The sequence below is a fragment of the Callospermophilus lateralis genome, chromosome 6 (genome assembly GCF_048772815.1).
Source record: "Callospermophilus lateralis isolate mCalLat2 chromosome 6, mCalLat2.hap1, whole genome shotgun sequence".
NCBI lineage: Eukaryota > Metazoa > Chordata > Mammalia > Rodentia > Sciuridae > Callospermophilus > Callospermophilus lateralis.
In genome coordinates, this window is record NC_135310.1 from 23,499,214 (window position 1) to 23,515,806 (window position 16,593).

Consider the following 16,593-nt stretch of genomic DNA (forward strand, 5'->3'; position numbering starts at 1 on the left):
TGAGATATCATAATTTTTACTTGTTTTATTCTATCCAATATCTATAAAATCACTGATCTGACCTGCATATTATGTATGTGTGTTTTCATATATATTAACTAAACACATAATTATTTTAATTTAAAAAAATTGTAATTTCATATGACACTTTGGAGAAAAATGTGCCTTAAGTGATACAAAAATATACTTTTCTGTAAATAGTTTAAAATATTTTCTCCCATTAATTTTCTGTGCTGCTTAAGGGAATCAAATACACCCTCACATCTCATTGTAATGGCATCTGGGCTGAGCGAGGCATGGACTGTGTTGGGGGGAAGGCCAGGCCTCCACTTGCTCCACCATTCCAGGAAGCTGCTCATTAAGGGGACAACATCCATCAGAGGAAAGCAGCCCATGTGTGCCAGCTGTCATAGCAGCAATGTGACAAGAAGAACAGGACCCATAGCAGAAGAGGGGACACCCAAGAGCAAAATCTATGGTCACAGAGAGGTTGAGGACAAGCAGGATGTAATGCCACCCTCTCTTCCTAAATATCCTACAGGAGATGGCCTAAGGGAGAAGAAAAATTACCCCTGGCTATCTGAATGAGACTTCTCTACCTCACGCTACTTAAGCAATAGATTTCCTCTGTAATAAGCTAGGAATAAATAGTTGTTTTACTTGGTTGACAAGAAAAGGAAGGGAAAACAGATTGCCACATAATATAAAGCTATTGCCAAGGAGGAAATGAATAACAATGAAAAAATGTTGAAAGTCTATTGTGATATTTCAGTATTTATTGTAGGAAAACTCACTCACCCAAACCATAAAGCTGACTGAAATGTTAAACTGAAATATTTAAATAAGTAAGTGTTAGAGGTAAGGAGGAAAGAGGACCATCCCAAGTCAAATCACTGTGCTTGGGGTCTAAGGTATGGCCTGTGTGATTTAGGCTTGTTATCAGCCTCCTCACCCAAATGGTAAATCACTGCATGTTTTCAAGGAAAAGAACCCCAGGACACTCTGTGATTCAAACTGTGAGAGAGCACAGAACCTCCCCTGCTGGCGTTCACAAAATGAGGTTTATTACTCATTAGGAAAATATTGATGCACTCATAACTGGAATGTAATTTCTCTTTGGAGGTTCAAACAGTCTGAAACTATTAATTTAACCTCACACACTAGGGAGAATTTGTTCCCCTGCCTTTTCCAGCACCTTGCAGTGACATGTGTTCCTCCATTCTCAAAGCCAGAAGTGAGGCATCTATGAATCTCTACCTGGCCTCTCCTCCCTCCTCACATCTTTGTCTCTGACCCTTCCTTCCCTCGTACAGACCCCTGTGGTTATACCAGGCATAACTCAGGACACTCTCCCCATTCCAACATCCTTCATCACTCTGGCGAAGTCCCTTTTGCCATGTGAAGGCACATGTTCATAGTTTTAGGATTAGGATGAGGACATTTCATGGGGCACTGTCCTGTCCACATGGAGCCTCCACCAGGTTCTTCTCCATATAAGCACTTGCTTCTCTGCCCTCTAGACTGTAAGATCTATGAAGACAGTACCATAGATTTATTATCCTACTGGGTATACAGCAGTAGTGTACTAATTAACACTCAACCACATGTTCTCCAGGAGAAAAAGAAAAGTGCCTCGATCAGTAGCTGTCCCAAGTTCCGCGGCTGGCATACTTCCATCATGGCCAATTTTGCAACAGTGATGTCACTGGATATGGAATTAAGAAAAGACACACAGTTGCCCACCCCCAACTGATATAATAAATAACCATAAGGACATAAACGATAGTAAAATGGAGTAAAATAACTACTGCAGGGGACTGGGGTGGTCACTCAGTGGTAGCGGGCTTGCCTCAACACCACATAAAAATAAATAAATAAAATAAAGATATTGGGTCCATCAACAACCAAAAATATTTAAAAAAAAAACAACACTAGGGCAGGATGGGTTTTGACTGCTACATTTGCTTTTATTTTAATATAATTTATTTAATTGCGACTATAGATACATGTGAATACACTAATTTTTAATAAGGACTCTTTATCAGTCAGCTTAAAACCTTCCTCAAAACATAACAATCAATTCTTACAATTGTGAGAATTGTGCTGTAGGTATGTAATAAATATTTGTTGGTTCAATAAATGAAGTAGTATATCTAATGATAGTATATTAATGTATATTCAGATGTAAATCATCGGATTCATTTTTCTTTGCTAAAACATTAGTATTAAAATTAATTTTATTCTAATTTGAAGATAGGATACACTAAATTTGAGCACTACTTCTGGTCACACAGCAATTTAAAAAGTAACACTTTGATCTTAGTTATTATTTCTTATTTAATTCTTTAGCTATTGTCAACCTTGGTGGGAATTACGTTGTTTAAAAGTATATTTAAGATATTTAACTATTTTATATGAAATGCAAACTAGTAGGTTAAATTTGAGACAAGCATTATGAATATATTATTAACTTGATTTGGAAAATTTTTCACATTCATAGTACCTGAAGAACAAAGTATGAATAATTAATATATTATTGCCAGGTATTATGATGCTAATCTTTAAAATTTAAAATTAAGAAGTGTTCTGAGAGCTTCTATTATAATCCAAATGATAAAACAATTCTTAAAAATTATTGAAATGAGACTTTCTATATTAGAATGCTTATTTCCAGTTGCCTCTCCATAGTCCCTTTTAGTGAACAATACCCAAGTACTATGTAATATAACTTTTCTGCCTACCTTATACCTTCCCACCAAATCACAATGAACCTTCATAAGTCACATAAACATGACACTCTTGAAGGTTTTCAGGCATTACTTCAGAATTAATGTGAATTACACAGCCAAGAAAAGTTTCAAAAGAAAGATGATATGTAACACCAACAGTAGGATGATTAAAGATAAAATATTTGGCTAGAAAGCTTTCTAAAAAGCTTTCTAAAGTCAATACACAAAACACGACACGGGAGAGAGGAGGAAAGAATAAAAGTGCATTGGACTAGACAAGGAGAATGAAGGAAGTGGGAGTGGGAACAGGAAAGACACTAGAATGAATCAGACATAACTTTTCTGTGTCCATATATGAATACATGACCAGCAAAACTACACATCATGTACAACCACAAGAATGGATCCTAATTAGAATAAGTTATAGTCCATGTAAGTATAATATGTTCAAATACACTCTACTGTCATGTATATCTAAAAAGAGCAAATAGAGGCTGGTTTTAAATTTACGATCCTCCTGCCCCAGCCTCCTGAGTTGCTGGGATTACAGGCATATGCCACTGTGCCCAGCTGAAATAAAATGTCTTCTATTGACAAAATAAATAAATAAATAAATAAATAAAGTCAACGAGTCTTTTCCTATATTTAATAAAATAAAATATGGGCAAGGAATTACTTTTCAATGAAGGGTAGTGAGTATACTTCCAAACATGTGTGGGCCAGTGTTGCTAAATGCACAGATTATGGAGAAAATGTTAGCAAGCAGAAGAAAGAGAACTCTGCAGACAGAACACATAACTTATAGAATTACACTTGCAAAATTAACAAGAAATACCATAATTATCAATATTCTGTTGCTATGAATAAAACGTTTTGATTAGCTTGAGGCAGACAGATTGACCAATGTAGAATTTTTTTTCATTAACTTATATAAAACTTGGTTAAAAAAAAAATCAAGTTTATACTATCATAGCTTGAAAGCCTAAAATCCATTTGGACATCTTGGAACCACACTTATTGATTTTGATTGGGATCAAAATTCAAAGCCACAGTCAATGAAGATTATTTCTGACAGCCATCATACAAGAAGCATCCATCCCAGGCAGTTCTAATTTCATGATTTACTTACACACTTCCTGTGGTAGAACTGCTATCAGTGAGGAAAGATCCATTAGTTCTTTCCATCTGGGCCAGTCTGAAAAAATGAAAATAAGGACATCAGATAATGTCGCTGCAGAGAACATAGTCAACTGAGAGCACATTCGCAGTCATTGCCATAATTTTAACAGAGAAGGGTTCAAATCTGCTAACAAGATTATAAAACTAAAATGGCATCTAACGTCCAGCTACATTTCTATTACCACCACCGTAAGGCCTTAGGCCTCTATCTTCCACCAGACTGTATTGTCCCCTACCCATCTCTCAGGCCCTCTAGCTGGTCTTCTACATTAAAGGGGGATTATATTCCCACACAAATCCAGTTATGTTTCTTTCATGTGTAAAGGCCCTCTACAACTTTCCTTTCCCTAGGGACAGGACCCAACTCATTAAAACTGGGCCCTTCACCCTCAGACCTCAACTTCTGCCCCCCATGCTTTCTCCCTGTTTCACCCTTTCCCCTTTCTGCAGTTGAGAAAAGAAGCCACATTCTTTCTCAGTCTAATGTTTTTGAGTATATTTTCCCATCAGCCTAAGCAACCCTTTCTCCAAAAATTCTACTTGGTCCTGATTCAGTTCAAATGTTACTAGTTTTGTGACCCTTAAACTGGTGTTTTCAAGCATAGCCAGTTACTAGGACCATAAATGCTTAGTGTTAACTACTTCACTGAAAATTTGTGCACACCATCAAGACTGCCCTATATTTTATATCGCTTAGGAGCTCGAAAACAAACCCCTATAATAAAGCATTAGTGTGAACTTAATTACATATTGTAATTCATAGGTGTACCATCTCCTGAGAGTACTTTCAATCCCTGCTTTCATTCACCCAAATTGGGTTACATTATCTAAATCCTGCCTGTTCCATGTTTGGATTCTCATGAGCTCAGTAATCACAGCCTATTGAGATTTATTCTTCACAGAATATAGCGCAGGTGTTTGGTAAAGTGCAAATTGCAATGCCAAGAGAGCCCAGATTCCAAATATAATGGAATTGCGGCTCCTGCAGAAGAACATTCCTTAAATGAAGATAGGTTAATAGTATTAGATTAATACAGAAATAGATATTATCCTGGGTGACAGTGGGGCAGAGGCCCCCTGTCAAATTTCTTACCTTGTGGCATACTGTTCTATTCTTGAATGGGTGTCATCGTGAAACAGCTGAGGAGACTGTGAAGGGCTGTTCAGGTAAAAACAAAGGGTGGTTTTATGTCAAATACTGATAGATGTTACTAGCAGGGATGTTAGTTTTAGTTTAGATAAATAATGAATTTGCCATGCAAACAAACCACCAGGATTGTTACCCAGGGTGTAGATGTATTACTTTAGAACAGGAGTTTAGTCATCATCCGCATGCTAGAAGGCCTGATCAGAACACCAAGCTCAGCACTGGGCTGTGAATACTCACTCATAGTGCTCTGGCCACATACTGATGAGCGTGACGGGACTGCAAGGAGGGGAGAGGAGACAAAAGTCACAGAACAACACTTCAGAGCAGACCCAGACAAAGGGCAGGGCATTCCACTCATACATCTACCTGACATCCATCATGGGGAAACCAAAAGTAACAGAAGTCACAGCTTATGCTAGAGAAGATGCTGTGTGTTCAAGTGTCTGTAGGAGCCTTTCTGGTCTTAGATCTAATAGGACATTTGCTACAGGGGGATAGCAAATACATTTAAAAACTAAGAAAAAAAGACTTGTTCTATAATAGCTCAAAATGCTAGAACAATGTTAATGAAAGCATTCTATATCATTCTGAGAGAAGATGTAATCATATTCTTGTTTTTCCTGGAAAAGAAGCTTGATCAGAAAGGTGTAGTTAAATATGTAACATCTGATTATATATTAATGGCAGAGTTGAAGTAAAATTAGATTTTTCTGATTCTTCATCCAATTTTAAATGAAAAATTCACACCCAGGTGTACACAAAGTATCTCCACTTCACGGATAGTTGGAAAAAGATGCAACCTACATCCCTCCTCTATAGTCCTCCAAATTGCCACATCATCAATAAAACTAAAAGCAACATCTCTAGAGCAGGATATGTTGTCTTCAGACAAAATTTCCTCCAGAATTTCAATCTAGGAAACTGACACATGAAAACATGTTCTGCTCCACTCAGGGGCTTGGGTCTGAAGTGGGATTGTTCAGCACCACTCCGAGCCCAAGGGGCAGCCCCAGTCTCTCACACTGCCTAGGAATCCCCAAGCCTCCATAAAATGCCTCTGAAAACATTTGATCCTAATAAAAGCCAGTTCAGCAGGTGGGGTTGTGGCTCAGTGGTAGAACCCCACCTTGCATGTGTGAGGTATTGGGTTCAATCCTCAGCACCACATAAAAATAAAGGGGAAAAAAGGTATTGTGCTATGTACAACTAAAAAAAAAATTTAAAAAAAAAACAACCTAGTTCAACCCCCAACTTTTATTTCCAGGGAGGGGGAGGAGCAACAAATGTAGAAATTAAAAAGTACAAAGAACACTAGTTCTATACTTAATTAAATAAATAAATACAGTTTCCTGCAAAAGCTAATGCAGATTGAAGCAAAATTATTCTAGACTTCCTTGGTTCTCCTAGTTCTATTTTATGTCCATACCTAAGAGACAGTTAATGATGTCGTTATCTCTGACTGTGAAGCACAAGTCAATATCTGCATGGCAAAGACTAAAAAGAGATGAAAGGTCATCTTTTGGGGATGAAAAACTACAAGTCTTCAGACCTACTTTCAAAAATAGGTATTTAACCACCCTGTGTTTGTCAGAATATCTAATCTGTAAGTAGCCTTAATTATACAGGTGCAAAATAGATACAAGAACAACTAAAAAAAAAAAAACAGTATTATTCCTTACTCTTTTTACATCACTTCTTTTCGTTAACCTGGAATAAGGAGGTTAAATGTCAGAAGGCTGACTGGCTACACACTTTGTAAAAACAGTAACTGCCTGAGATTGTTGCTAAATTCAAGTATGCAACAACATTTGACATGAACTTTAAATGGAAGAAAAATGTGTATTTTTGATCTGAACAGACCTTGGGAAAGCTTTGTGAAACTGCTTGACTGGTTCTTGTGAAGTTAATTCAGTTAGAACAAAAGTGATTCATGAACTGAGATAAGGATGGCAGGGGCAAAAAACCGAGTTTCTGGAAAGAAGTTTATTTTTTATGGAAAATTTCTAGCAAAAGAAACAGAGATTTAAAAAAATATATAACTTTAGGCTTCCTAGGCTTCAAAGCATTTTGACTTGAAGGAAAAAAAAAAACATTAAGTGATAAACTTTCACATTTAATTCTGGAAGGGAAAAATACGGCTCTACTGGGTAGTAAGAACCTGTGGTTATTAAAGAGGGTTGAAAGTGAGACCAGGGCTGGGTATGCAGATCAGTGGTGGAGGGCTTGCCTGGCATTCCTAAGGCCTAGATTCAAACCCCAGCATCAAAAATATAATTATTAATTCTGATGGTGGTGATACCAATCGGTGTGTTAGCGCAGACTTATACTACAGCCTCTCCTTGTTTTACAGTGTGCTGGTAGAGCAGGGTGTTTTGGTTAATCTCACATAAATAATGCAAGGAATTGGAATCTGTTAGACTTCATAATATATGAAATGAAACCCAGACTTCAAAGAATGTTGTGATGTTTAAGGCACCTTTTTAGTGCCTTAAATTCTCAGTAGTCTGTTACTTATGCTTCTGGGTTTTTGCCTTCTTCAATCCACATGTCCCAAGGCAGGTCACTGGGATCCCAGCTGCTCTATTATATATAAATTCTCAATGGCTCCCCACAGCTCTGAGAATAAACTCCAAAGGCTCTGGTGTGGCTTACAAGGCCCTCCGTTTTCTGACTTCTGGTTCTTTCTCCACTCTCACTTCTTGCCACTATTCTGGGCTTCCCACCCATTTCAGAAACTTATCATCCTCCATCCTTTTGAAAATGCTTACATTGCCTCCAAACTTTCCCTGTCTCCCTCTAAGTGCACCAATCGATCACAAGTTGCCTTATTCGTCTTTCAGATCTCAGCTTAGCTCTCACTTCCTCCCAGCCCAGTGCTTCTACAACCATAACCACTCCTACTATGAACTGGTTCTTGCTATAGCAAAATCTTTTTTTTTTTTAATTATGAAACTCATCTATTCACTTCTACCAATACCAGAGAGAGGTGTCTATTTTACTTTTTGAATCTTTAAGGAAACCAACCTAACCAACCATTTTAGTGGATAATCATCTCTCACAGCACTCAAATTACTTTTGTTTTTATTTTAGTTTGTTTCTCAGGTTTGTTTCCCATTATACACCTTTTAATCAACTTCCACTTATTTATTTTTTGGAACATCTTACATAAATTGCCATGAAACTAATGTAATGAAACTTAGCTTGGGTATATTTAACCCCTTTAAAAATAGTTCTTTTTTTCTCCCATAAATATTTTTCATGCATATACATATAATCACTAGTCAGAGGATAAAATATGACATTTTAGAAGATGAAAGAGAAAGAAGCAAAAGAAAACTCTAATCAGCTCCATAAATAACTTCAACACCTTCACCACTTCACTGGTTTTTCTACAATGTTCTCCTCCCACAAATAGGAGAGTAAATGTAATCAAACTTTTTTACTACCCACTCACCAGAAGATGAAGTGGCCCTGTACTAGAAAGGGCTCAGGAGACAAATGAACTACCCCAAATCTAAAGAGCTCCGACTAGGATTTGAAAAAGAACATCTGCCCACTGTTTTCAGCAGCTCATAAATCTTCTTCAATAAGGATCCTATGCATTGATTTAATCTGATATTCCTCCTTTTCTTTCTCTTGTTTCTCTCTCACTGATAAATTTATGTACAATGACGTGAGGCATTTTTAGCAGTGTACCCCAAAATTGGTGCACAAAATCATTTGACATGTTTTTCTGTTAATTTGCATGTTAAAAGAGTCATTCATACTGGCACGATTGATTCCAATGATGACTGGACATCAAAAGGCAAACTATTGAAAGTATTTAAAAAGAGTATGAAGATATATCTACCTGCATGCTTCAGGTGAAAGATGTAGATATTTGGGACACAAAATGCCGTGGTTTATCAAAAGAGCACAAGGTACATTGCTTAATTCAAACCTATCAAATGACCCTAAAAATTAAAACACCAAGTGGTAATTCTATGGTTTAGAAAGCCACTACAAAGGTTAGTTGGATCTGATATAAACAGATGATGTAAAAGCTTATCATAAGGTGTTCAGCTTGGTTAACAGTAAATTCTATAATAAAACAAGAATTATTAGCAGACTTATTAGAAGAATAATGTTAGCAGAATTATTTTACTAGAATTATTAAACAAAAAGGCAAAACCATACCCACAAACAAAAGAGAAAACCAGAAATAGACATTTGCTGAATATATGTAAATAGCTTTTTTTTTTTTTTTTTTCGGTATGAAGAATTGAACCCAGGAGGCTTAACCAGAGCCACATCCCCAGCAATTTTTTTTCTTCTTCTTTTGAGACAGGGTCTTGCTAAGTTGCTTATGGCCTTGCTAAGTTGCTGAGGCTGGCTTTGAACTTACAATCCTCCTGCCTCAGTCCCGCAAGCTGCTAGTTACATAGCTCTCCTTAAACTAACATTGATCTCATAAAATTTGTTCTAATGTGAACAGTGGAAAAAACAATTAGGAATGTCACATATCTAAACTGTACACAGTTTGTTATCAAGCAGAATTATCAAAAAGTTTTGAATTCTTTCTTATACTCTATATGTGCATGTGTTATATGGACCTTTCTATATATAAAAGAAAGATTCATGTGTTCAGAAATTCAGAAAAGCTCCTGTTCTACCAGGCTACCATGGGGATAAAAGAAAAAAATATCAGACCAAGTCACCTGTTCTATTTTGACATTTTTGAGACACTGACTTGTCAGAACACATTGGACTACTACGATTCTCTGATTATCTCTCATATTCAAAATAAAATGAAGTATGACAAGCACTTTGGTGATGATTAGCAATACAAGTTCATTTCCCCAGATGCAACCACAAAAGCATGGCCTTGGCAAGCATTTTTAAATTGTCTTAAAGTGATTCAAAGACTTAAATTTTTTCAATTTTGATCTTCATATACAATTGTTTAGTAACATAAAATTACTTCCTTGCATTTCTTCTAGCTCATTTAAAGCCGTTTTTTTCCTTTTCCTTTCAGGCTATAAATTTTTATTTTACTTAGCTTTATAAATCCCATAGCAATTATGGTATTTTAGAATTTTATTTATGGTCGTCAACTCAAAATATATACTTTTAAAAAAATTAATATATACTTTGAAATTTTCTATTGCATGTAATACACAAAGCTGTTTCATTTTGCTGCCTCCATCTTTAACAGAAAAGAGATAAGAAAGGTAATGAGATTTCGATAAGATTTTTAGCATAGATGAGTATGTGAAGCAAGAGATTGAGTATGATTAATAAATTTCTATTAAAAAAGATTAAAATGCACTATGAGACATAGTAAAAACAACTCCAAAGGGGAAAGGGGATGAGAAAGCACTAATATTAAAATTTTATTTAAGTACTTTTAAAAGGAAAAGAGATGCTCAAGAAAAGAGGTCACCAGTTTGGAAACACATACAAGATTAATGTGTTTAGGCTGCAACACTGTCAAATGTAAATAACTAAGATTCATGATTGTAAAGACTGATTCCAAGGAATTTACCTCTTAAGACAGAACATTTAACCGAAACACAAATCTTTTTGGTTTTAATTTCTCATGTGCTACTAACATTAAAAAAAAAAAAGACAACACATAAGGTGTAAATGTTCATAGAATATTTAATATTAAAAATGGAACTTACGTCTCCAAGTTGTCACCTTCAAGAACCGTCTGAACGGGCAGGTAGCCAAGCCGAGGATGTTTAGCAAAGTATTTCTTTGACCTGAACTTGTTCTTCAGCACCTTTGTGAAGTCTCGGACATCTTCCCCAGATGTTGTCTATGAGATTGAAAAAATTACACTTCTCATGAAAATCAAAGAAGATTACTCTCTACAGTGAAATCAGAGTAAACTGATGCAATTTAATACCAACCATTTGCTAGTTTTATGATTTCTGGAATTACACATGATATTATGAAAATACATGGCAACTGGTATTCACTAAATGTATCCAGTGATTGATGTTTTAAATTTTCTCTTTATAATAAACCAAAACTATACATTTCCCCAATATTTTATGACTTGAATCAAAAAGTTAAATTAGTTTTAGAAATATTATTGCTTGATTTCTATTGCTAAAATGATTTGATGTTTAAAAAGTAGTGATGATGACTAGTAACATAAACTGAGTGAGTGATAAATGTTATTTATTTACTCTGCTGTGTGCTCCCTGCCCACAACCTGTCTTTTATTTCACAAGTATTGCTCAGGACTCATACGAACTTGTTTTGAAAAGAGAAAGTTTAAAACAACTAATCAGTCGGCATTTACATAGCTGTGCTACGTTTTAGGATACTCCCTTTCCATCTAAATATGTTTGCTTCTAAATGGGAGTTCATATCCCACTTGAATCAAAGTGTGAAATATGATATATCAAGAACTATGTAATGTTTTGAACAACCTACAATAAAAATTAATTAAAAAAAAAAAAGACTAAGGGAAACTTTTGATTCTACTCTAGGCTTGCAAAGAACAGAGGCATGAATAATCCCAAAGCCAGTTATGAACTAAAATTCATCATCAATTTTCACATTATTAAAACAAATAACTTCCAGCAAGGACAGACCTGCACAATCATTAGGCCTTGACTCCAGATTTATAATGTCAAAACATTTTCTGACTAACTGAAAATGAACTATTAGGATCTGAAGATATATGGATACTGACCATCTCAGACATCTAACAGACATGCAGAAAAAAAAAAATTAAAAGAGAAATCAAGACCACTTTGTGTAGGAAAACGGGTCGCTATAAGAGATGGTGGTCTGTGAATATTCAGATTTTATCAAGCAGAATAGGAGAGAGAATAAAGTTGGGAGTCAAGAAGGAAATGCAGAGAATGAATAACTGGGATTGAGCATAAAACTGAAAACATATCCCTCAACTGCAGAGGACACTCATAGCTTTTATAGTAGGTACCACAATAATTTAGTTTATAGATATACTGCTTCTGAATGTCTTGTAAAAATGGCTAAGGGAAGAAGCTTTTCACAATAGAAATGCCAAAAGAAGAACCTCGTGTTAGGATAAGCATTTGTGGCCCAATTATTTCTATGTCTGCTCTTAGCACATTGTTAATATACAGAGAAATACTTGATGAAGTAATGCACTCCAGCTTTTACTTGGACTGTCTCCAAGCCTGGCAATGGAAAGGTTTTGATCTCCTAGGCTAGTGGTTTTCAAGTACATCCAGGTCTCCAACTTCCACCCTGAGTTGGGCGGGCAGGAGAAAAGACCAGTGGTCAAGACACCAAGTTCTTTATCCAGTATGCCTTAAACGAGGCAGCATATATTGAACAATTTGGTGGTTATTAGTGTATTCAGAGCTGAACAACTATCACCACTATATAAGTACATAATATTTCATTACCCCCCAAAGAAACTCCATACCTACTATCCATCCCCCAAGCCTGGCAAGCTCTAGTCTATTACCTGTCTCTATGAATTTGTCTATTCTGGACATTTCACAGAAATGGATTCATATGATACATGGTCTTTTATGACTGGCTTCTCTCATTGAGCATAATGTTCCAGTTTATTTATATCTGGGTTCCTACATGGACTTATGCTTAGGAAAAAATAACAAATCACCCCAAAACACAAGTCTAATTCCACATAGTATATTTTTTAGTAAATATATTCAACATATGGAAGGCCATGGGAAAACCAACCAACAAACAAAAAAAACTCCTTTCTACCCCTCCTACCATCACCACAACCAACCAACCAACCAAACACGTACCTTCTCAGAAAGTTATAACAGAGACTGAATTCAATTGTTTTTAATAGTGTATACATTTGCATTAAAAATTAGTGCATATTCACACAGAAAAAGAACATTTTTATTTCCTCAATGATTTTCATATTGAGGGGGGAAAAACCTCTCACCCAAAGCTGTAATCTTAGGGCATTAATTCACTAGTGCCATAAACCTCATGCAATATTAAAAAAATATGAAATGTTATTCATCCCACAGAAACTAGGGATTAGATTCAGGGTAGCAGAATGTAATTCTTCTGTTAGGATAGAGCCAAGAAAATGAATTAAGCCCACTTTTTTCATCAAAAAATGTTAAAATATTTATACATATTTGGTCTAATTTGCTATCTAATGACAGTTACTAATATTTCTCTAAATTATAGTACAGTGGTTTGGTTAAAAAAGAAAAGAAGAAGAAGAAAGAAGACCAAGTACCTAACATAATAAATATAGTCAAACTGAACTCTATCTTCACAAGTAGACATGACACTTAGTTTTTAAAAAGCAAATAACTATTACTATGCTATAACTTTCCATTTCATCTCCCTATTATGGCCAACCATAATAGGGATCCCTATTATAATAGGGAGATGAAATGGAAAGGAATACTCATTACTGTTCATATCCAACATTTTAAATGACACATGCACTTCATGACAGATTGGGTTTTTGTTTACTGCCGTAAGGACAAAAAAAGATTTTGTAGATCCCATTACAAATGAGGGTAGTAACATGATAACATAGAACCTTGGACCTCATAAATAATTTTCTTTCAATCTCATCTAACTGCCATGAACGTGTAAAGACATTATTATCAGTTACTTGACCTGAAAAGAAACTAACATTAAGCCTTCAAGAACTCCAGTCAAGTTCACTAAAGAGAAAGCTGTTATGGCAAACGTGGGCCTTTTCGTCATATCAACACTAGGTCACTACTAGAAAAATGGAACCATTTTAAGTTTTGTAGGAGAAAGAAGCCATAGCCCTTGACAAGAATATTTGTTATTACATTCTGAAATCTCTCTTCATTTTAAATAAAGCAGTGCTAAGATGCCACTGGTTGATCTTTTAAAAATGTACATTGAAATGACATTTTATAGATTTAAATTGTATCAAATGTTTAATGCAACTACCATTAGAAAGAAAATATAAATAAGGGAGTAAAAAGAAAGAAGGAAGGAAGGAAGGAAGGAAGGAAGGAAGGAAGGAAGGAAGGAAGGAAGGAAGGAAATTGTAAGCTGGCTATTCAGTCACCCAAAGATAACGTTCTTAAAACTTTGGAGACTAGACTGATATATATTTCAATCTTTATTATTGTAAAATAGAGACAAACACAACAAATTATGGCTTCATGAATTATCATATGACAATACCATCTGACTCAGCTAATGGAGTTCTGCTGAATATTCTAGAAGCCTTTTCCATTCGCAACTCCCTTTCCCTCTCCATAATAAACATTAGGCTCATTTTGATGTTATAAATAACTTATTTAAATTTTGAAAGTAGTTTTATCACTCCATCTTCTATCCCTAAATATTATGGTTTATTCTTGTGCATATTAAAAAGTCCAGTGCTGTCTAATTATTGTTTTCAATCCATAGGCTCCTCCTCTACACCTGCCATTTTTAAAAAATTTGCCTGTTGGAAAACCCAGGCAAGTTGACATGTACAGTTTCCAGACTCTCAATTTTGGAAAAATGTGCATTTTTGTTGCAATCCATCATGTCCCTCTGTCCTCTATCTATCTTAAAAATTACCAGCTAGATCCAGAGAATTCATCAGAGTCAGGTTTGATCTTCGGGGAAGACTGGTGGTATTGGGCCAGATTACCTGAGGTCATCTCTCTTTCGTTATTCTGGCAGGTTCTCATGTGGAATGCAACTAGATCCATTCACTGGGGGTTACAAAATGGTGATGCTATCATTCATTTTTCATTTATTAGTTGAAATGCTTTCATGGAAAAACATTCCTATATCTACTGTTTAGCTACTCAATGATACAGTTCATTTAGAAAGGCAGGATAAATGTTTGACTGTGTTTCTTTTGTTGACCAATTTTCATTATTGAACTGGTTTCCTATCATCCTTCCAAGATAACCAATCTCTTTCTTTTTTATTTGTTTGTTTGTTAAATACCACTATGAACTCAGATTTTAACATATCTGATGGGTTTCAATCTATAGAAATTTTATCATCATTGAAGCTCTAATTGTCTGATCTTTGGCTGGGACACCACTTTGAGGATTAGGTTTCAACATATGACTTTTGGGGAGAGGGAACATAGATATCCTGTCTGTAGCAGCACTTACCCATTAGCCTTCTTGGTCTTGCTTCCTAACTCTCACTCCTCACCCAGCACACCCTTAGGGCCAGACTTCTTCCTTTCAGCTCTTTGCCCTGAGCTGCTTAATGCTGGTTCTATTCCCAACAGTTAATCCCTTATGTGGGAAAAGTCCTTTTTCTACAGGAAAGCCTTAGTACATTAGTTCTGAGAACTCAGAGGGCCAGAGCACCTCTCGAATCAGAATTACACACCTTTGTATCTTGGGCTCTGGGCAAGGCCCTCCCAGGTGGAGCTCTGCTCTAGAGCCAGACCTTGGTGTTTTCCACGGAGTATCTGCTGGTGGTCACTTAGTGACACCCAATTTTAATTTTGAGAATATCTTATCACCTATTTGTGTTATAAACATTGTCTGTGGATTTGAGGTCTTGCTGTCTAGTGGCCCTGTCTCTTTCTCTGTAACTATTTCAATAAATGGGATGAAAATGGCAAAGGAAAAAGAGACTGAAAAAGTTGAAGTCACACAACCACCATCTGCCTCAAGTCCCCCTGGATGGGTTTTTAACAAGCACACAAGAACTCACATACGAAAATGAAAGCTGCCCTTCAAATTGTCATTTCTGGAAAGCTAATGATAGTGAATGATTCTGAAAAACATTTTAGAACTGAACCCAGAGAGACAAGTGGGTATATGAAACTCAAATTATCCTTTACTCCACTCTGTAGTTAGGTAGCAGTAAGATAATGGCAACTTATTTGAAGGATAAGAAGTAACCAGATCTTGACTTGCTCCCCAGCACCAAATACACATGAATGAATAAAATATGAAAAAGTATTATTGAATTATAAAATCTATTCTGAGATTAAACCCATGCATGTGTCTATGAAAACTTTAAAGAAAATCCTGCAGAAGACGGAATCAGATGGATTTTCACTCTTCAGATTCTATTTTACCAGCAACAACAATAACAAAAAAGGAATATTCTGAATTTTCTTCTAATTATTCCTTGACTGACAAAAACTAAAGACCCATTATATGGAGCATGATTTTCAGTTATTCTCTTTTGCTGAGTTGTAAACCTATATATTAGGGCATATGTATTGCTCAGTGTGTCCGTGTTCATATTTCAAACTGTATATTGTTAGCTTAAATGCAGACGCCTATGCACTATTAAACTTCAAAAACATTGATAAATGGCTAAAAGGCTTTTCCTTCTCTTTAATGTGAATCACAAACAGCAACAAGGCTAAGGTGCAAAAGACTCTAGAATTCAGAAATGAATTCTAAGCCCCCATAGTATTCATAATCAAATAGGTTCTTGAATAAATTCCTTTACGGCTTTAGTCACTGTTAACTCCAAAGATTCACAGAGCTGCACATATAAAGGGGCTCTTTACAATGATGCCAAATAATCTCAAGCCAAAATACACAATTTCTAATTAATAAACAGTTTAAATAAAATATCAACAAACCC

At 35.7% G+C, this 16,593-nt stretch overlaps 1 protein-coding gene across 5 annotated transcripts in view; it reads right to left on the bottom strand.

The window, feature by feature from the left end:
- The window catches only part of Utrn (utrophin), a 508,059-nt gene that overhangs the window by 22,120 nt on the left and 469,346 nt on the right, over positions 1-16,593 (bottom strand). For 4 of the 5 annotated variants that reach the window (XM_076858171.2, XM_076858170.2, XM_076858169.2 and 1 more), the window contains 4 exons: positions 10,722-10,858; positions 5,296-5,334; positions 5,002-5,067; positions 3,859-3,924 (listed from right to left, as the gene is read on the bottom strand). In XM_076858171.2, the coding sequence (XP_076714286.2) occupies positions 3,859-3,924; positions 5,002-5,067; positions 5,296-5,334; positions 10,722-10,858 (308 nt within the window). Of the gene's footprint in view, positions 1-3,858; positions 3,925-5,001; positions 5,068-5,295; positions 5,335-10,717; positions 10,859-16,593 lie in introns of those variants that run through there. The other variant, XM_076858172.2, reaches the window with a different exon arrangement.